This window comes from Saccoglossus kowalevskii, chromosome 8, assembly GCF_978046115.1.
Source record: "Saccoglossus kowalevskii chromosome 8, keSacKowa6.1, whole genome shotgun sequence".
In the NCBI taxonomy this organism is placed as follows: domain Eukaryota; kingdom Metazoa; phylum Hemichordata; class Enteropneusta; family Harrimaniidae; genus Saccoglossus; species Saccoglossus kowalevskii.
The window spans coordinates 13,799,599-13,822,677 of NC_140648.1; the positions used below are offsets into that span (position 1 = coordinate 13,799,599).

General features: G+C 35.2%; 2 protein-coding genes across 2 annotated transcripts; both read right to left on the minus strand.

Moving 5' to 3' along the window:
* Nucleotides 1–11,704: 11,704 nt before the first annotated feature.
* LOC100366737 (mpv17-like protein) lies at nucleotides 11,705–14,967 on the minus strand. The gene is made up of 4 exons (XM_002730936.4): nucleotides 14,546–14,967; nucleotides 13,739–13,839; nucleotides 13,455–13,553; nucleotides 11,705–12,825 (listed from the first exon to the last, which is right to left on the minus strand). Exons 1-4 carry the CDS (start codon nucleotides 14,853–14,855, stop codon nucleotides 12,793–12,795), a joined length of 543 nt encoding a protein of 180 aa, XP_002730982.1. The 5' UTR covers nucleotides 14,856–14,967; the 3' UTR covers nucleotides 11,705–12,792.
* A 1,673-nt stretch (nucleotides 14,968–16,640) lies between these two features.
* LOC102805818 (mpv17-like protein) lies at nucleotides 16,641–20,742 on the minus strand. Its single transcript, XM_078009822.1, has 4 exons — nucleotides 20,448–20,742; nucleotides 20,010–20,110; nucleotides 17,792–17,890; nucleotides 16,641–16,896 (listed from the first exon to the last, which is right to left on the minus strand). The coding sequence occupies exons 1-4, from the start codon at nucleotides 20,740–20,742 to the stop codon at nucleotides 16,840–16,842; spliced, it is 552 nt and encodes a 183-aa protein (XP_077865948.1). The 3' UTR covers nucleotides 16,641–16,839.
* Nucleotides 20,743–23,079: the final 2,337 nt, after the last annotated feature.

Sequence of the window (23,079 nt, forward strand, 5' to 3'; positions counted from 1 at the left end):
GACTCAATCAGAACCCTCCTCATGCAAGAAGGGATCCCAAGTGCGGAGAAATACTCATCACACAGCTTTCGTGCTGGAGCCGCCACAACAGCCGCCAAGGCCAACCTTCCCGACTGGCTCATCAAGACCCTTGGACGATGGCACAGTGACTCATACCAGCTCTACATTAAGACTCCAGCCACAACCCTTCATGCAGTGCCAAGGATCCTCGTCAACCACACCGAACCTCAGAACTAAGCCAACCAACTCACAATGTTTTACGAACAATGTTTTTAAGACATTCTATTCTTTTGCTGGCTCTGCTTGTATTTCACTTGCAATCCACACTAGTCATTTTTACATTTACCAATCGTCTCCGATCGACATTATAGATCTTTTGTTTTAATTGTTATTCACTCACAATTTTTATTCGTAATTTTGTAATTTTACTACATTGTAATTCCTGCTCTGTAACCATGTACTCTTATCCCATGAAGACTCTCCACATTCTTGAACAAGCGATGCTTGCCTCACCACATCATGCGAATTGTTCAATTCCACCACCTTCTCTCTAATTTGGGGGAAATGCCGCACAGAGCATGCTGGCTCTGGTCAGGTACGACATTGCCCTTACCATGACATGAGTCAAATATATCTAGGTCTCCTGTCATGGGGTCAGCCGCTACGACGCCTGATGCAGAGCCACTGTGTCGGCAGGTGTCAGTCGGGTAGCATGCGTCGCCAGCTCATAATGACACTCAGTGGTTTTGAGGATCACTATGAGGTGACACGTGACGACGCCTAGTGTGACATTCACTTCCTCCACTTCAAACGGCAATCCTGTCTCATGTGTCGTTTCTTAGCATTAAGACATGGAATGTGGCATTTATGTCTTGATTCTAAAATTTGTTTTTCACATAACATTGTGTATTGACAGGTTTAAGGATGGTTTCAACACCCTTGGTGTTCTAGATTGTGTTCGTAAAAACCCTAATTCATTTAAAGAAGTGTTGATGTACCACAATATCAAACACACTGCTGAAAGCATAGCAATTTTGTTCTCAGTGAAAGTGAGTGAAGAAGGAACCAACAAACGAAATCAAGAAAATGAAGTCTTAAGCTATTGGAGAGATTATTTGGTTGACGCAGAAGGTAAACAGAATTATCATATAATAAAAGTATCATTTAGTTTATCATATATTCTCTATAAAAGCAGTAAAAAAACTTGTTCAATATTCACTGTTAACAATGTTAAATTTCACTTCAAATGTTTATTATTTGAAAACAAATAAAAAATTTTATTTAAAAGCAAATCATGTTGCTTTCCCATTAAAATCCAAGCCATAAGATCGTAGAACAACATCAGCAAATCTCTTCCGTGCTGGGTTCAATAACATTAACATATTTAAATGAGCTATGGTAATTTGAACACGTTGGCATTATCCAATGTTTTGATTGGTTAATTAGTGATTTGACCTGTCAGGTCAAAGAACACCGTCCCAGGTCAAAACATGGCGGATATTAATTTCTACAGCATCAAACGTTTAAATTTCGACCGTAATCTTTTGCTTAGGCCAGACTTTTATTATCCCTTGTTTCGCGAACCCACCGAATGAACAGGAGCCTAAAATAAAATAAAAATTAAATTTTATTTCTGCGTAATTTCTCGTGCCCGCCGACATGTGAGTGCAAAAAATTGCTAAAAAAAATTATTTTTATCTTAATTTTTAGGCCCGCCGCCTAACAAATCCAAGTTGCATGTTCATGGGAGTATCATGATCAAAGTACCAAAGTCTTGCGCAGATCTATACTTTATACGCGTCGGTTGACAGTGACCTCTCTGCGTACTGCCTGCTTGAGACTACTAGGTGAACATGGCGTGGCGTGGCGTGGTGACACGCCTTGAAACTCTGTCGCCAAAAACCAAGAAATCCCTCATTAATGCTGAAAATTGTGCCACCATTGGCGACATTGCCAACCACGTTATACATGGAATAAAATTTTATTTCATTTTTTCTCTCCGATCAATGATCTCACTTACAATTATTTGAGAATCACACAAATCTAATGAAAAAAAAGAGTTAATTTTATTTTTTTTCCGCCCTCCTCAAAAAAATTGACTTATAAAAACTCGAGAAACAAGGAATAAAAAAAGTCTGGCCTTACGATGAAATAAGTTGAAATTTATTTGCATTTCATAACAATTCAACGAATTTTTTGCACGTTATTATAATCATTACTAGGTAATAATCAACAATTGTGAAACGCAGCATAACCGGATTGCACTACCGCGATCATTTGCTACTAAGGAATGCAGATGTGTTCGTTTTTATTTGAAACTCCTTTTAAAATATACTTTCATTACTAATAAATAATCGTATTTGGCGCACAAAGTTTGTTAATTTGATTTTGTTTGAAAAATGTTCTGATTGACATTGTTATGAAATTTTAGGCGGTCTATTTTTTAATTCAGCAAGAAAAAAAATGTATACAATTTTAAATTAGCTTCTGCAATAGTTTTTTTTTTGTTTTGGGTGGTCCACTTTCATGACAGCAGACAATGGCAGTAGTGTATTCTGAATTGGCATAATTGAACGCACTACACGCACTGACTCCACTGGCATTCGTTTGCACTCTAGCCACATGCAGTTGTACTGTAACTAAATCTTCAGAAAATAGTATTGCTTGTAGTAGCCATCCACTTTGGAGAGATGCGATCAACTTTGAAAATCAAAGGTTGGGATGCTGCAATTTGAAAATCAAAGGTTGGGATGCTGCAAAGGGTCTGTATTGCCACTCTTACGGGCTAATTGTTCACCACTGTCCAAATATATACAACAGTGAGGTGTTTGCAAAGTTCTAATATCAGTACAGTAACGTTCTTAGTGTCAGTAATCCTGACCATTACGCCCTGCCACCATGTCTCATTTCATCGAAACAGCTGACTGTGGCGGGCAGTGCAAAAGCAGCGTTTGATATTCAAATGAGCAAACGCAACTTAAGATCTCTCTGTTGTGTTTTATTTTTGTTTTGGCCACATGAAAGGTATATGATAATAAGGTTATTCACAAAATACCATATTTTACATTTTGTATGCTACGGTATTGTCCTTGGTGCTTCACGTCTTGAACAATACAGTCATGAATATTGTTTGGCTCAATTTCAATGGAATCAATTTGTTGCTTCATTTCTGTACAGCATGTTCAATTTAAATTAGTTCATGTGCTTGTATGCTACTTATTTTTCTTTCAATTATGTTTAAGATTCTTCTTTCTTTTTTTCAGAATCATCTGAAGAATCATCATCAGAAGCATCACTTACAGATATATTAATATTTGCAACTGGAGCTGATAAAGTTCCTCCTTTGGGATTCTAGTGTAGAGTTCATTCATGATGGGGATATAGGGAAGCAAAAGTTGCCATTGGGAAACACGTGTGCAAATCTCCTTTATATTCCAGTTGTTAATAGTTATGAACTATTTAAATCATCCATGGACTTTGGAATCCTTAACAGTCCTGGTTTTGGACAGGTCTAGGTGTTCGGCGGTACATCAGGTTACATCATCAATTTATACCCCAACTTACTCAACAGACTAAATTAATTTTGCTCTTATGCTCTTAAATGACCTACAATATTAACACAGTGTATCTCAGTTCATCAACTTACTGGCGTATTGTTTAACTCACTCACATTTTTAATTAATTTTAAACATTTCTATTTTTTTCATTTGATATTTATATCCAATTTTGATATGTAGTTTATTCTCTTTTATTTTTATGAGCAAGTACTAGGCTACAATTTAAATTTGTACGCATCATGGTGTGCGCTATTTAGGTAGTTCACAGAAAAAAAACTGTGAATTGCAGCTAGTTTCCTTATTAAGATAAGAATGGTTGATAAGATAGGAATGCATAAGAAATAGTTTTACATACACCCAAATAGTTTCTTACAACGGTTCTAGGAACTATTCTGACAGTTAGCAAGGTTGCTTAAAACTTTGCAAAACACCGTTTTTTCGTTGAGTTTAGATTGTTCCATACCCTCGTTCAGATGAAGGTAATATGATACACGTTCGAGTACATGAATAGTACAGTCTAGAAAAATATTGTGCAACAATGACATCTATCTTGCTACCCGACAGTCTGAATAATTCTTAGAACTGCTGTAAGTACAGAATAAAACTTGATTTCTAAGATGCATTATTCTCTTGACAGTAATTAACATTATAGTCAGCGTTACCACACCGTACATTATGCTGAATCAACCTTCTATGCTCGGCACTGTAACTACCATATGATAGTAAATACATATGAACAGCATACTGTATAACACAGTGATAGCTATATTTGTAGGTTCTCTCTATAATTTTTTTCCATTTTGTGACATTCTAAATTCTTTAATTTTGATGAGTATTTTGGTACTTTTTAGTAAAAACATATACTTTTAACAATTTCTCAAAAACTGTTTTGCTGATTGTGTTAATGTGTGTATGTACATTCATTGGGATGACATTATTAGATTTGTTCATTTTGTAACATCTTCAGTCTGCTTCCAAATATGGATCAGATTATTTTTATAATATGCAGTACATACAGCAAAGCTATGGCAGCTGACAGGCGGCTAGTCTTATATGTACACGTATTACTAACATATACATCTCAGCTAAGATCTATGTATGTAGAGTGTCATTTTTTTTAACCAGTACAGAAAGATTGTCTGCAGTGATTGTAGTAATAGTACAGATAGTTTAAAGTTACATTGTTGGCAAAATTAAACTCGCTATGTCATATTATCACAATTTGTGACTTCTTTATCAGCATTTTAGGGTGGCCATGCCCATTCCAAGCTAATCTATATTGCAGTAGGGACATTAATTGCTTTTGTGTAGCATGTCCACTGTCTGTGATACCACGTTACAGGACAGTCAAGCTACACAATGTATGTCCCTATCGCAACATAGATTCATCCAAAGTAGGCATGGCCACAAGTCGACACAAGCAATATTAGAAATAAGTTATGTTTGTCAAATCCAAAGTAGTAAGCCAATTCACAATCAAGTTTGCAAATTGGCTGCCCAATACTGCCAGACTATTTATATTGTGTTAATTGCACAGTGACCTGAGCAAACTTTCATTAATACATATTTCCTAGGTTAGTTATGTCAAGTAAGCACAGAATTTGAAAGCAATGCATGATGTGGTTTATTGTAGTCAATGAAAGGTGCATTGTACCAGGTTCTGATCAGTATAATTTGAGAATGATGTAACTTTAGAGTTACTCATTGAAAGGGCTTTCAACAATGAAGTATACTACCTATTTTTCTAACCAGTCTTATGTTTAAATTTGTCTGTGGTGGTAAATAGGTGTCTGACATCAAATCAACGCTAATATTATTTTGATCTGTGCAAATAGTGAATTGCTACAAAATACTGTAGTGTTTTCTTTTTTTAACATGGGCAAGACTCATGAAAACAGCTTGCATATTGTTAAACTGAATCCATAATGAATGTAACACACTATTGCAACATACAGAAATGTAGTTGATTTTTCAGAATAATTAAAAAAAAAATGTGTTCAATACAGAACTTGGGTGTTATATGGTATCAGAGAATTTGTACCCACGAGTAAATAGTGCAGTTTGAATCACTGAAATATACCATATTTGTCCTATTGGTTGCACAAGTGAATGAAATGACAACTGATCATGACTATTAAATGTGGCATGCATTTTTCATACTACCGGTAATATAAGCAACAGCAATGTAGTAGTCCCCCATCAATATACACTGTATCAAACCAATTTAATGCATTTTTCAGAAAATTCTCGGCCAATAACATTTACAACTGTAATCTTTCAAATAGAGCAGTTCAACACACATAATGAAATTTGTAATATTTGAATATTTATTGTACATTTTCCATAATTACCACTAAACAATATATAATATGAGATAGCTCCGCTGTTAGCAATGCACATTTCAAGAATTGAAGATATCATTAGAAAGTGAACAATGTGTATAGTATCAAAGCAATCGGGCTTGCTGTTTTCAACAATAATTCAAAAATGTCACTTTTTACCAAAAATGACAAAAATATTCATTAAAATTAGAGAATTAAGATATCACGAAATAAACAAATCTGAAAAAGGTCTACCTGAGGTACATATATGTATAGTATCAAAGCAATCAGACTTGCGGTTTTTAACAAGAAGTTGAAAATATCACTTTTTACCAAAAATGACAACAGCGCCACCACCGCCACGGCATACAATTGTAGGCCCCCTAAGTTTGTTACGGTTTATGAATCAAAATAGAAAATTGTCGAACGAAAAAAAACCAACAGAATTCTGCATGTACAATATATTTCACGAGTGAAATAATTTTGATTCAGAACTGAAACATAAATTTACCCTAAACACATCAGAAGTAAAATGAATGACACAAAATAACCTTTATTTAAACATATAAATTTGTGTACTGAATGGAATATAAATTGTACACAACAAAATGGCGTCTGAATAATTAAATAGGAATTCTTTGAACAAAAATACGTTTGATGCAATCAAATACGAATTTTAGAAAATAAAATAATATTTTATGAAATGTAAAATAGAATTTACAAACATAAATTGCGTTTTGTGGAATAAAATATGGATTTAAAAAAAAAATGTTTTTAATAATATTGCAACACTTGACTTGCCATAGCAATGAATTCTAGCATTTTGGATTTATTCATATAACGAATACTTACACAACCTGTAGTTCGTGGACGAATGAAGTTAACTCCATGGCGGACGCCATTGAAGTGTGCAAAGCATTGTGGGTCCATCCTTTAAACTAAATCGCTGAAGTTGGTCATTGGTCGTCGCAATGCGTTATTGGTCGTCGCAATGCGTTATTGATCGTCGCAATGCGTTATTGATCGTCGCAATGCGTTATTGATCGCTGAAATTGGTTATTGATCGTCGCAATGCGTTACTGATCGTCGCAATGCTTTATTGATCGCCGCAATGCGTTATTGATCGCCGCAAGCGTTATTGATCGTCGCAATGCGTTATTGATCGTCGCAATGCGTTATTGATCGCTGAAATTGGTTATTGATCGTCGCAATGCGTTACTGATCGTCGCAATGCTTTATTGATCGTCGCAATGCGTTATTGATCGCCGCAAGCGTTATTGATCGTCGCAATGCGTTATTGATCGTCGCAATGCGTTATTGATCATCGCAATGCGTCATTGATCGCCGCAATTTGGTTATTGTTCGCCGCAATGCGTCATTGATCGTCGTAATTGGTTATTGATCGTCGCAATGCATCATTGATCGTCGAAATTTGGTCATTCTTCGCCGATTGTATATATGGGCCACCGTAGTTTGACGTGTTTGTAATGGTCAGCTGGCCCAATATTACCGTCAAGCCCAAACATCTGTTAAGCGTCTTTTGATTGGTTGGCGACCCGGCGCATTAAGGGATGGTTCATTATAACTTCAGGGGTGAACAAACTGGGCAAATTAAATTCCATCACTCAGTTTTATGCATTGGTATCCTTCCAATAGCTCCAATATTAACTGATAAAATCAACAATTTATTTGGAACGTACACAAACAAAAGTAAGGTAATGTCCAAAAGAGCAAATGACATTACTACAAGACTAAAACAGACCAGTATATACCGGCAGTATCCTACTATAGTGTCCATGGTTCCACCATGGAGGAAATTGTGAAGGACTGTGGTGGCACTTGAAACAACTTGTTAAACTATCCACTCGACTATATTTCCCTCATCCAATACTAAATGCACAACTATTCAAAACGTTACGATTTCACTCAAAGACTAATGAAAACACTTTTGATAGGCAAAATAGAAACTAAGTTACATGAACTAAAATAACAACAAAATATAACAACAACAAAAACATCTAAAAGTAGAAAAAATAAGAAAACTAATATATAAGAAGTACATTGTACATTGGAAAAATATTAAGGCCACACTGATTTAATTTTATCGATGACATCCTCTGGAGACCCCAAAACTAATGCGAGAGGGCGAAAAAAAAAATCTTGCCAAAAAAAAAAATGCTGCTAAAACCACAGGACTACGAAGCTGGTATTACGAATTGAGGCACAGAACACAGTGTATCAAAAAAACAACAAGAAGTCTTTATTTGTAGGAGGCACATGTTGATGTACACATCTCGTACTGTATTACTGTCACAGGTATAACGATTTCAGACAAGCTCTAGTACATGAAGTCATGATGGAGTACCTTCAGTCTGAAACACTGCATTCAAGGTACAGCATGAACACCATTTTCAGTACAAGTCAAGGCGGAATGTACATATCACTACTTTATGACAAAATTGGCACATATTGAGGTAGTCCAAAACGAGTTTTACGACAAGCCGGCGCTTTGCGACAATATGAGTCGGCAAGTTCCGGACAGAAAATCGATCTGTCGTTGTTTTTTTTAGAACAGGCGAAAACTAATGCGCGCGTGGATGTCATCCATAAGTGTGGCCTAAATATTAAATATTATTTGTATACTTCTTCCCACTCTCCATGGCATCAATTAGGAAATTTTTTGTAAGAATATCAATTTCGTCACACAAGAATGAATTATACTGCCTTGTGCTGTCACCCAGGATTAAACGTAGCACTTCTTTGTTTGCTATGAAGTCTTTATGTAAATTTTTTAGTTTTTGTTGCATAGGAGCATTTTAATCCTATCCATTAAGGGTTTTTCTCTGTGCTGAGAAACATTTACAATGTAATATGAAATGCTCAAGTGTTTCAGGTTCCTTTTTGCAACATGGACAGATACAATCATTGTTATCCAAGTTTGCCCATTTCCTTTTCTCATATATGCCAAACCAAGAGTGAATTTTAATTGGGTGCCCTTGAAGTTGGATACAGAATTTTAATATTTTTCAAATTGTTTTAAATTTTCTTTAATGGTCGAGACTTAGTTCTTTCTATCTTCAATGCTTTTAGCCATGGCCAGGTCTTATTCAGATTATTCTGCAGTTAGTTCATTAAAAATAACTTTTGACCATCTGGTTTATTCCATTAAACATAACCTCTTGTAATAATTCAGTTTTAATAAACTGACTCTACTTTTCATAGCTATCCACCCCAGGTCCCCTCGAACGGCCTGTTTGCTGTGTATCGTCATGCTCCTAGAATAAACTTTCCTACTGTACGTTGCATTCTTTCCCATGTCTGTTGAACTAAATATTAGTAACTCACAGGCATACTCTAAGGCAGGTCTAACAGCGTAGTTCCACAGGGGTACACCATAATCTGCTCTATTCACATTGCCATGGTTACCAAGAATTGATTTCATAATAAGGAATAACTTTTTAAACTTTTCAGACATTTTTGTAAATTGTGTATGATCTGACAAGTTACATGTAATCCAATAACTCAAATATTTATACTCAAAAGCTTCTTTTATCTTTGAGTTCCCAATCTGCCAGTCTTTGTTTTTGTTAAATTTCTTGTTAATGATCAACACGTTTGATTTTTCCTCATTACCGGTAATTGTCATCTTCCATAGTTTTCAGAAATGGTTTGTGACATTTAACATGGATTTGAGTTGGTCCTCATTTTTGGGTACAATAAGCACAAGATCATTAGCAAAGAACAAGCCATTTATACAAGTTTCATCTAATTTAACACCACGTAGTGAATCATCTAACAGTTTTTTGAATTCATTTATGTAAATTGAGAATAGCATTGGGTCTAAAATACATCCTTGTTTTAAATCCTCATTCTGTGTAAAATATCGCCAAATTATACTTTACTTTCAATATGGTTATATGTATTTTTTATTATACGCCATCATTTGCCCTTTACACCATTCTGCCATAAAGCATACCATAAACCTTCTCTCCAAATGCTGTTTTGAGCAACCAATTTAGCCTTACCCGTTGGCGTGAGTGGCGCCCTCTGCCAACGGTTCTAATATCACCGTGTCAGGCTACAGTGATTTTGCGTACTGGACTGCATGAATTACAATACTGGATTTCTGAGGTCTATGATTTTACTGAGTACAATCTTGCAATCTCAACTTATTCATCACACTTGGCCATGGGGGATTAGTTTGCCTCGCCCAGATCCCAGTTCACTCATGGAAGGTACAAGGACTAGTACATTTGTACCTTCCATGGCTCATTGTTATTGTTTAATTATCACACTTATCATGCTTATCATTTTTGCATTGTCCCAAAAACTCTATGTACAATATTTCGGTGGACAAGCTGAAACTTGGCTAAATGTTACGCAAATTAGGAAATTATTATTCAAGAATTTCAACCTTAGATATTATCCAGCGTTATTCTTGCTCATATACATAGTATATCGGTAGTTTGATTAAATAGTATAGGCCATTGCACTTTCACTTCATGTTACAAGCATGCACATGATTTGATAGCGGCATTGTTTGCTGCTGTTAGTATTATAAAATATACATTTGTCCCTGCTAATAACACCATTTATGGGCACATTTTTTATCACAACCTGCATGGTTACCAGAATGTAAACAAAAATGTCATAGTGCAACGGACTATAGATACACTAAAAAAGGCCCTCATTTATTGGGCATTTGTGACCAAACTACCTTTTTTGACAATTTTCATACAATCTTCATAATCTTTTGGACCTTCACTAATACAATACACTACACTTTAACCCAGGAAAAGCATTTAATAAAAGACAATGTTGCATACAAATAAACAAAATGAGTAGTATGAATGCCTACCACACATAATAATCCAAAGATTGATATTCACAGTATTACAGCAAAAATTACACAATTAGAAGAAAACCATTTTTTTCAGTATTTTCCAGTTGCAATAGGAACAAAGACGTATATTGTTTCTTTATTATATATTGTTTGTTTCATAGAACAAATACTCAGATGTGTGAAACAAGAACAGCTTCAATAGTTCATGATAAATAATAATTCAATCCATTCATCAATATGTGCTGTGTCAAACGGCAGTATTACAAAATATATTGTTTCCCATACACGTAAAACTACAAACATGAATGTGTGATATTTCTTGAATCAGTTTTTGTATTCATTATTACACTGAAATGCAAATTTTTGGAAATTATTAAGACACAATGTAGCAAACAAATATTGCATTATTGTACTGGTAACAATTTTCATTTTCCATGATTTTAATAACAAATTGATTAAATAAAAAATGAAATACACAGACAAGGATATCCCACAATTCAATGGTGTAAACTATAGGTCTGTTTTTATCGCTGACATCTACTTGAAAATAGTTATATTTGAATTTTATTTTATTTCAGTCAATTACATGATTGCTCTAGGTGACAGTGTTTTTTTATACTTGATGTGAATGACATAACCCTCCCATAAACCATGATTTATCACATTGCATTGCTGAAAGCCTCCATGGTCAGCCATTTTGGATTGAAAAAAAAAAACTGTGTCAGCAGGCAATGTATTATACATGCTATATTATTGTAGTGTCTTCATAGTAAAACACTGCACCAATAATATGTCAATTGATTACATGAGTAATGATGTTTATGCATAATACTCACTATCAACGGCTTATATTCAACAACATTTGTACAAAATGACTGCACATTTTCAGGTGTTTACATGCTATAAGTCAAATGCTTACCTGCAAACACTTGAAGAATTAATTATGTTTGTCATTTCATAATACACCATGAACAAGGACAGAATACCATGTGATACACAAATTGTTTAATGGATCAGCGTTTCATTTACAGGTTTTCTGCAGCAATGAAAAGAGCCCATTTAGAATCTAGATTGAATAACAATTTGAATGAATGGATACAAACTAATGATGTACAATTGTTTTGCTTGGCAATAGTGAGTATAAAATGTCTGTACTAATATATCAAACAAATTTTGCTGGGAAAAATACTGGCTAAAAGTCATCATTAATTAATATTTAAGTTCCTTAAATGATACTACATGTGTTGAATTAATCCCAATGTCCCTTATATATTATAATATATAACATGAAGTGTATGAAAGTTCCCATAAAAAAAAATAGTACAGCAAAATATCTAAGTAAAATTTGGTGAGAAAAATACTTACCAACATGGTCGTCCAATAATACTACCTGTACTGTATTAATCCCAATGTTCTTTATAGAATAATAGAGCAAGAATTTTATAAAAGTTCCTGAATAATTGTACCATAGTATATATAAGCAAAATCTGTCAAGTTTTTTTTATTTATATTACAATATGAAAACAATATATCGGTTTACAACACTTGTTTTCACTTATTTATCTGTCTAACAAATGCTTTATTTCAACAAAGTTTCACCCTGTACCGTATCTTGAAAGTTGTACTTGCTAATCACACTAAAATTGAACCTGGTTGACATTTCATAGTGATTGATCAAATTTTCACAATTTTGATGATGATCTGATAAAAAATTTTTAGGTTATGTAAACGACAAAAACGTTTTGCAACAGAGTCAATGACAACGATAACAACAACAGAAGACAGACATTTCGCCTTATATGACCTTCATTTAGATGATACAAGGTAATCACTTGATATCTTGAGATAAATAATTTGACCTTAATCTTACAGAATAGAATGTGCATGATTGGTGAATAATTAATTATTAATTAATTACTTTTGTCTACTTTTCCAGCAGATATATGATACATTTTAAAGCTCTTGAATGACATTTTCACAGAATACTACTGATATATTATGAATAAAAGACATTTGAAAACAGGCTTTTATTGCTATTTTCATCTGCTCTTTGGTCAGTGCTACCAGTTTGTCATTTGCTACTACCAATGGTGAAATGTATATCCTGTAAAAGAAAATAAATACCTGTAGTTGTGTTGTAATTTTTATCGTAATGGCTTGGGCTTATAAGCCACAAGATATGTTACTGAGTGTGTACTTAAAAATAATTTGCTGAATATGTTTAAACATGACAGTCCATCAGTCATCTTGCTGATTTTTTTTTTCGCCGTTGCAGTATATACTTATGTGTTACTTAGTAATATCACCGGGTAAAAGTGAACAGCCGTTAAACAAAAGTATTCGAAAACGTAAGTAAATTAGTAAAGCATCGGATACACTCAAAATGGTGCCCCACGCAAATGTATTAAATATTTCAACAAATACATAATTGAAATTTACTAATTATTGAACAAAAAGTTTAAACTTGCCAAATTACACCTTTAAATAAACTGTTCTTGTTCCCATTCAAGAGGATGCCATATGTTTCATGGGCTGGGCAGTCAAATTTTTAGACTATGAACAAATGTGTAATTTCTAGCATCGTCAAATTTTTGGCAATCAAAATATAATAAGATTTTACAGTCATTAATTTATACTGCAAAATCAAGTACGAATATTATCCTACAATTGATTGGAGATGAACACTTGACAGACCACAACCATTCTGCATCTTTGTTCACCATGGATACCTACCTTCCTTCTCATATAACAGAGGAAATTTGTCCAGATGTATGCTACTATCCCAACATAAGCAACACGAAATTGCGGTGATACAAATTTGAAGTTAACTAACTGAAAAACAAAAATAGATGACAAAAGTTGATTTATTTGTTTTGATAACAAGTTGCAAAGGTACAATTATGTTGAATGGAATCAAAATTAAAAAGTTTATACAAAACGTTATTAGGATTTATGTCTATTATTCGAAGATGGAGGAATACGGCTATACTGCCATCACCGTGACCAACTGCACGAACCTGTGCTGGTGGCCAGAATGCCAGACCAGCCAACCAAGATGGCAGAGTTTTCTGTTTTGCATCATGAAGTATATCTTCTTTTCTTTCCAAGATGTCCATTACTATAAAAAAAGGAATCCGTTATTTATGAATCAGGTCAGAGCTCAGCTAGTGTGATTAAAATATATTACAAGTTAAGAATATATACATTTATAGTGGATTCTGTAGTAAAGGCGAACCACTCAATCCCATGGATTGCCACAAAGAATCATGGGACACTATTGTTTATGTTGTTTACAAAGTTAATCTATCTTTTGTTATCCATTGTTATTTTAATTCGGAAAGTAAATTTGTTGTGGGATTAGGTTTAATTGGAAGTGCCCCTTTAAATTTTTCCTGTGCACTTAAATATAAAAATATAAATCAGATACAAGTTTTGTATGAATTTATAACATATTTATTAAAAAAAAAATTTCCTCCTGAAGGCCCTTACACAAATTCAAATCCAAAGAAGTCGACGGCATCTGGTCTATAGTAATATGGGTCATTGACGAAGTGTAATCAAGGATTAAAATGTAAATAAATTCAAGAGTTGTAAATAGAAAACGTAAACACTTAAGAAAGGAAAAGAAAAAAGTAAAAGAAAAAAAAAAAAGAATTTTAAATAATTCACTCGAGTTATTCCAACTCCCTGTGGACCAGGCTGCGTTTTTGACAATTAGAATGGTACGTGCGTTTACATAGTGAATGGAACCTGATCAGCGATCGTCAAAATAGAACTGGTAGCCGCGAAACCATGGCTACAAATTGTCGTAGTTGAATACTCACCAACAAAGAAGCCGCCTGCTATGATCGGTGCTGCAAATAGCTGGTCAAATACTACTTTTGTCACCGCCGTTCTTCCTGCATTCCCAGGCATAATTTTGTCCAAAAACCGAAACCACGTATAATTGAATGGACCATTGCAGAAAAATCCAAACACAGCAAAACGTCCGATCTTAGCCCAGTCGTATTTTTCATATCCAAGTATGGTTTCCTGTGTAAACTCGGACGCAGAAAAAATGCTCCCTATAAACACGGAATTTCGTAACAGTTTATTTTTCCCTATCGTCCTCAGTATCATGACAACTTTCGACATGTTCGGCGTTACATGTATGCAGCTCTAAAATGATAGTTCCCGGGGATCGGCGAGCAAACAAAACAAAATAGGTCAACACGTGTGACGCTGAACATGCACTGATCAGCTGTTTGAGGTCAAAGGTTAAAAGTTCAATTATAGATCCAAGTCAATCTATGACCTTTATGTGTCAAATTGTCAACAATTTGTATTTGTGACGGTATTATTCTTGAACGTGACAGAATATACAAAATTAAGCCTGAGTGTCCATTCTCACAGAAGTGGACAATATGTAGAAAAGTACCCCCAGTAAATATAATTTGTCTATTACACTCAATGTTTTGAATCACAGTCCCACTATGATAGAGGACTATGTTTGAACGCACCGTCCATATTCGTCCAGGCGTTTTAGTCCCTGTGAGGCGACGGCCGAATAAATCACGGTTACCTTTTTAGTAACCGTGAATAAATGAACCTTAGCTGGCAGTCGACAGTCGACGATGAAAAACATTTCTTATTAGATTACGCCCTCTATTGTCGGAAAGGATATATTTTTTCTAGTCTTGATACAAAATTATAATTTCTCATATGTTCTACAATTATGGTGACAATGGTATTTATAGGCATGTCTGTGGTTACATACACATCTGCACGATGAAACGAAACAACCATAAGCATTTAGCTAACTGGGAGATGGTACTCACCAGAATTTTGGGTGGGAGTTCTCCGCACTCAGTTGAAAACTGGACCCAAAAAGATCGACGTTGTGGGCGTTTGGCTCAATAATTTTTAAATTGGGGGGGGGGAGTAAATCAATTGGCTCGACCATGAAATTGAGGCGCAAAACTCACGACTCTTGATACACCCCCACAAAACTGTAACACAACACATAACAGTTCAGCGCTAACTTCACCACGCACCAAACTCATACTAAGAGGCACAGTCACTTGGGGCTGAAAATCAATAAATTCTCATTTAAAAAAAAAATCATCCGCTATACGCATATAAATAAATATATATTTTTTTTAAATGAGAATTTATTGATTTTATTCAGCCCCAAGTGACTGTGCTAAGAGGTGAAGGTTACGAAATGCACTACACACCATCACAACATCATTCCATACTCCTCACATATATATTTGTAAAATATCACATAAATAAACCGGCCAGGATAAGAACAAATTCTATAAAATTACAAGCATAGTATAATAACTGACAGCCAAGAATTCAGCCTATGTCACCAGCCTACAATTTGAGACACGGCATAATATATATGGCATGATAGGAACATATAGTAGTGAATATAGAACAATAATATTTTCGAAAGTTATGCTGGTGAACTCCCAACTTTTTTAATATGCTTATTATTGCAAAATAAATAAATTCTGGGTCTTTGCATTTATGTTAAACGCCGGGTTTGGCTATGGTAGTACATGATTCTGCTCACCAGATCTCACAGTCACCCAAAGCGTGGACCTAATTCGTTGGGCAAAATCTCGAGCAGCAATGACATGGCAACACGCTGTCCCAACTTTAAATACCGGCCATGACGACACACAGTTTATTGTGTCAATCTTTATCATAACACCTGTACATTCTTTACCCAGATTCATCCAATGAATCCAGAATCGACATCTGGGCACGTAGCTCGACCCACTTTCAGATATTTGTACGTGATATTTAACTCCGGGCTATAAATTCTATCTCTGATGTGGGCTGTTATCAGTTTATACTATGATAATAATTAAAACCTAGTTACATCTCTTGTGTACAACGCCTCAAGAACCACATTATACTATATATATATATATATATTTTCGGTTAACCCGAGTTTAATTTATTTCAACTCTAACCTTTTAGATTGATTATATTATATTTTTGACAATATTATATATTATTTTCATTTTTAAATAGTGTGCGTGAAAGGTTGAATTCAATCGCCGTCCATCATGGTACACAGTCACTCTGTCCTGTCAACGAGTCAGTCCCGTTGCCTGCGCGGATATCACCTTGTGCTGTCCTCCTGGTGATGGAGTGATACAACAGGCCCGGGGACAATTGCCTTGACAGAGAGGGAGAAAACATGATAAAATTAGCTCTGAAACAATGTTCTGTATAACGAATATTCGTGGATGTGTCGGCGACAGACATTGAAAATATTGGCCAATACTTGACTGCAGAGTACCATAGATAGGATGATGTGTAAATGTTGGCCTATACCTAACCACAGTGACCTTGAACTGTCAAAAAAACATCATTTAAATGGGCTGTCAAATTGAAATTTCTGTTTGTTTGTTTTTTTCTCTAATTTGAAAACAGTCATTTATGCATTTTGCTATTTGTATTACTGTTTTCTCGCTTCTATTATTTAAAAGATATTTTAGTGGCTAAATATAATAGTGATGAATATATATTTTTTCTCAGTCCGATGCTCACATGTTACAATGAAATGATATTAAGTTGTTACATTATATAAGGCTTGTTTTCTATAAAATTCCACTTGTTCAATTAAGGTACTCGACGCCAATAAAAGCATTTTCGGCAACATTTTGTTGAAATCCATTTTCATTTAAGAAGTCCTTAGACAAAAAATCTCGTATCCTGATTAATCTAATTAAAAAAAAATCATAGTAGTTTCAGTTTTTTTTTCTAATAAGACGCATGCCATAAAAAGGGAATTACAAAATAATAATAAATATGATAACAATTAAAATTAAACACTTTGAAATAACACGCTGTAAAAAACATCAGATTTAAACAGATTGAAACCTAGATATATATTTCGCTGTTATGCATTCGTGTCCATGGAAATAAGCGCTCGATAATTTTGGACTATTGACAAGAACCATTTGACACAAGCCCTGCTTTGTGAGAACATCACCAGCGCCACTCACATAATATTGACATGGTAATGTATTTCATTTTACTTAATTTGCGATCAATATGCTATAACTTACCTGTCTCTTCATAAAACATAGAAAGTTGGCCCAGATGAATGCAACAGTGCCGACATACACAACTCTGTAAACTGGAGGGACTAGGTAAAAGTTGATTGCCTGTTTTAAGAAATATAATTATTATTTAAAAAACAACGTGAAATGTTATGATACATGCTGATGCATTATGTAACCATGGCAACTTAACATTAATTATTATAAAAACAGGCAGTGCGACTCCAGTTTGTTGTAGACAATTTCTAGAGCTTAACATAAAATGAGATGAATTCCAAATAAGTGGTTTAAAATAGTGTTACTAACAGTAACTGTGTAATAAAACACAATATGTACAAGTTTTTGCTTTCTATTATAAGTCTTTATTATGCTAGTCTGTAAGAATATTTCCAAATATCTTATCTATATAATTATTCATTTATAATTAATTATCAGAAAAAAATGATGTCTCATTTTTTGTTACGACTTTCGTTGAGCTTTTATAACCTGGATATTTTATTCTGTCAGAATGCTGCTACGTTCGCCGTTGATCATCTATACAGACTTGCACGTCATATATGTACACATCTCAACGATTGAAAACTTTATTATCAATAAGTGTGCTTAAGGATAACGATACAAATAGTGGCAAATTGGTTACAAGTCGGCATTTTCTTCTTCTTATTTGTCAAATTTTAGGGTGGTATTATAAAGTATTAAAAATGAAACAATACAGAGCAATTTGTGGCTTGTATAAATGAATAACTGGAAAAAACAACTGGGTGGCAAACCTTTATTTATGTTTGGCCTTCATGCAGTCTTGGCTAATTTTTATCCAACAAGCTTTGGGAAGTTATAGTTTTTGCTTGTATGTGATAATGCAATAAATAAATGAAATATCAATGAATACACCCCTTGTCTTATAGTTATGCTAATTTATGGACAACACTAAGTTCAAATGGTGACATCACATTTTTGAATAATGTTTTATCAGTATTGTCATAATTACTTAATTACCACGTGACGACAGAAATGGCGAACCTTGTAAAAATGAGTAACTCCGCGATTGCGAGAGCACACTGCGGAATTTCCAGGTGAAATTTAAGCCATGCATTGTCCGTAATCAAGTCCATTGAAATTTGTCCCGGTAATAAAAAGATATATAAAAATTTCTACGTAGGTTTTTTTTTGTCCCCTAATTATTTCATACTTGGCACCTTTAACAGACTATTATTCTGTGACAGAGCATCTTCTTAAAAAAACAAGACATATTTCCCACCGTCATTATCTGAACGATTAGTGCGGGTTTGAATGTTCTAGCCCGAACGCACTTGATTTGACGGTGATCCCAATAAGCCATACTGAATCAAAACTTAATCTGGAAAAAATGCGAAAAACAGTTTTGGATAATAAAACACTGCAGATTTTCTGCATTATTATAAACATACACCAAACTTACTGCTGGAGCGTTCGGAAGACATGGCTTTCATTGTTATGCAAACCTCAGACAACTAATAAAGTAGCCTGACATGTAGGTGTGAGTAGGCCCTCGCCGGCTGAATGGCATCATGTTTGGCTTGGAGCACCGCGGAGGGCGCAACTCACGCGACCTCGTCAGGCTACTAATAAAGTTGTCTGAGTGCAAACGCACCAACGAGGGGTAACCACTGACAAACATTACCGTTTCAATGTACACGCCGACTGTTTAAAAACAAGCTAATTCTTCAAGTGTCTTTGATAAGAGATCTAATAACCCTATCATCACGGTCACATTCCCTCTATGGTGAAACAAATGGCCGATGTTCCAAGAAACAATTCGCAGCGCCAAAGTGCGACAAAAAGACCATGGCTAGACGCCGTAGAAATCACAGGAAAACAGTTCCTTCTTTAGTTACTGCTCGTGAATTATTGGTGAAAAAAAATACATTAATTATTGTGAAGATTACAGTTTTTCAATTGAAACATTTACTGTTTTTACAACCAATATTTTGGTAAAGATTTGTATATATTGTCTATATTTACAGTGGAAACAATCAATGTACATGTATACAGATTATCCAATATTTGCACAACAAAAAAAACAGTGTCAACACCGGCGTGAGAACGTAGCTATTCATGGAGACCCGAGCGTTCTTTTCTATAAATAAGCGGTCTATGTCAATACAGGAGATGGTGACGAATAGCAAACTATATTTTTTAATATTTCTGTCAATAATGTATTGTTCTTACTCCTTGTGACACTTACCTGTGCTGGAGCCCAAAATCCCCAGCTGGCTAAGTACGTCGGAATTATTTTCTGATTAGCTTCTGTGAAAATGTCATCTTTCCTTTCCAATATGGACATAACTGGAAAAAAGATCGTGAAACTATATCATTCCTCATTATATTGTACCATTGACAGTTTGTTTAGATTTGTATTTCTGTTTGTTTGTTTGTATGTACAGTGTATACGTTTGAAGGGCGGCAGTCGTCGCACCGCGTCCTGTTCGATATGGGACTCATAGCGACGTATACAACGCGTGTAAAATACATTGTTTATTTACATGAACTTCTAACACGCGCTACTCGACGACCACCGCGCTTTAAAATCAAATATCTTATCTTATCCCTGACCTCTAAATGCCCTGAGTTTAATGTAAACACACTGGCATGTTTGTATAAGTCAGCTGTTCTGAGCACTCACCGACGTAAAAAGAATACAGTATAGTAGGCGTTGCCGTGAACTTTTCGAGAAACACCTTCGTTACCACGGTCTTGACAGCGGCTCCCGGTAGAATAGCGTCCAAGAATTTATACCATCTGTAGTTAAACGGTCCGTTAAAACATCCTCCCCATATTCCGAATCGGATTATTCTTGGGAAATCGTACGAGTCAGCAATGATGGTCTGCTGCGTGAACTCGGACACTGCATAGGTCGTGCCCACAAACAGTGCATTCCGTAGAAGATGACTCTTCGCTGCACGCCGTACAGCTTGCATATCTCAGACCCCTAATACAAAATATTATCCTTATGGTGGATAGACTACCTTACGGTGTGAATTATTGGTCTATGTGTCAGTAGCAAATCACCTAAACACCCACGGTATACCGACATCATGGACGTAGCGCTTCACTGCACTGAGATTAAGATTGTAAACTGTATTTAGCAAATAATAACTCAGTTATTAAACTTGTAATCTTGCAATTACCCTGACAATCAATAAATCAATCATTCAATGACTGAATTTCGAGTGGTTCCGAAATGTCGTCGTCACGTGTATTTAGTACTATGCCCTGCCTTATCTAAGCTCAGACAACTAATAAACTTTTTCAGTTGTCTGAGCTCTAAAGTATATATCGACACAATAACAAATGCATTTGCCGGCGACTCGGAGCGTATAAAAGGGCGCATTATTTGACGCTGATCACGTGACAGATTTCAAAGGTAAGCTATATGATTACATATTGTCGACAGGCCAGCAAAACTGTCATTTAAAACACCACAGTCCGAACAAATTTATTATTTTCTGTCACGTGTGATGACATTTAGTTCTAATGTGCTAAACTCTGGCCCTGATTAGGATCAGCAGTATTATTGGAAACGAATTTGGACTGGAGAACGTCGCACGTACTTGGTGTAGCGCGACTCGATAAGTTAGATATCGTTAGAAAGCTCCATGTGCCAACTTTGGGGATGACGATTTTTTTATATAACTTTAAAAATAGATTTATGAAAAATGTGACACTTACGAAATTAAGAGAGTGAAATGTATTCTCGTACGACAGTGAAATTATTTAAAAAAATATTTCAACCCACCCCTTTTCATGGAGCTCTTATATAAAGCAGATTCGTTAGCTACGTTCACGTTCCGGGATCTCGGCACGTGCCAACATTTTTAATCCTTCATGTTTGCAGCAGTTACCTTCATGTTAGTCCCCAAACAACCAATTAGGTTAGTCGGAGCCGAAATGGGACACACTTGGAAACCTTGGAACCCAACCTGGAAATCCATCCAGCTCGTGCCGCGCCCTTATTCCTCGCGCCATCATTCGTCGATCTGTTATTTGTCCCAAATATGGCAGACGGTACGCATAATATTAATATTTATTAACTCATAATATATCCCGGAGAAGATAAAAATGGTTATACATCACAAAACAAAAACAAAAAAACAACAAAACACCATTAATACTCGTAACTCATACAAGACACAGTCACTGTCTGGTATTAAGACACGATCCTAATGAACTGTAGTGACGTATATTTGTTGCTCATAATGGAAATACATTTATCACTCTCACTACTGGTTCTAAAATCATTAATATTAATTTCTGCTTTGTTAAATAAATGCAGTCTATGTGCCCTATGCTGGGCAATTCATAACAAAGTGTTTTCATCTTCAACTTTGTTTTGTGTACATTGGTCACACATTCTAGAATTAACTGCAATCTGTTATTGTCTGCCAGTTACAATTATAAGACAATAGTTACTAACTCTAAATCTAGTTAGCTGAACATTAGTGACATCAACAAGATATCTTTCAGTTTTAAACTTGTTCTTAGACATTCTGTATGTCCTACATATTAAAGGAACCAATTTGCTTTTTATTGTCATTATGTATATCATTTCCCCACTGTTTTTCAAATAATTTATTTAATTCTTTTTAAACTTCGCTCATGCATGATGTTTGAAACATCTCAGTTGAAGATATAATTGGGTTATAACCAATACTGCTCAGCAGTTTCTCAATTGTTTAGACCATTTGCTCTTGTTGTTTTTATTAACTATTTAGACATCTTTCAATAATATATTTTGTGAATACATATGTGACTGATCATGGAAGGTATTTTTATTATTTTCCATGGCCTGCTGCTACTTGCTGTTCAAAGCGCGGTAGTCGTCGCGCTGCGCATATTCAACATTTGTGTTTATAAACATTGATTTTCCCACAGTCCAATGCGCTCTTCAAATTGAAATCACAAGTATGAGGTTTGACCTGGGCGCGACTTGCACTGAATACCGCCGGCGACTCCTTCGATACCTTCCAATCACATGTGATTATCTAATTAAAGCTTGGACACGTGTCAGTTCGTACTCGTTGGTCTGCGCAACAGTCAAAGTCGCCATCTTCATTTACCCATATATCTCGCAGATGCGCAGCGCGACGACTACCGCGCTTTATGAGACATTGTGTACATGAACGGCGAAGAAGGGTTCGAAGAACTGTTATTTAATCATGTGATGTACTAATTAATGCAAGTTAATGTTTATCTTAACACCGCTACTAATGAGAATGATATGGAAGTTGGCGTCTGCAAAAACGTCCCGCTCCAAG

Bases quoted from the DNA above. Each gene is read 5' to 3' on its own strand.
- LOC100366737 (XM_002730936.4), bottom strand. From the start codon at position 14,855: ATGTCGAAAGTTGTCATGATACTGAGGACGATAGGGAAAAATAAACTG. The intron at 13,840-14,545 runs GTGAGTATTCAA...CTTTTTTTATAG, and splicing joins AGCAGGCGGCTTCTTTGTTG to TAATGGACATCTTGGAAAGA. The intron at 12,826-13,454 runs GTAGGTATCCAT...TTTCTTTTACAG, and splicing joins TCTGTTATATGAGAAGGAAG to GATATACATTTCACCATTGG.
- LOC102805818 (XM_078009822.1), bottom strand. From the start codon at position 20,742: ATGCAAGCTGTACGGCGTGCAGCGAAGAGTCATCTTCTACGGAATGCA. The intron at 17,891-20,009 runs GTAAGTGTCACA...TTCTTAAAACAG, and splicing joins GATTTTGGGCTCCAGCACAG to GCAATCAACTTTTACCTAGT. The intron at 16,897-17,791 runs GTAAGTTATAGC...CTCTCTGTCAAG, and splicing joins TATGTTTTATGAAGAGACAG to GCAATTGTCCCCGGGCCTGT.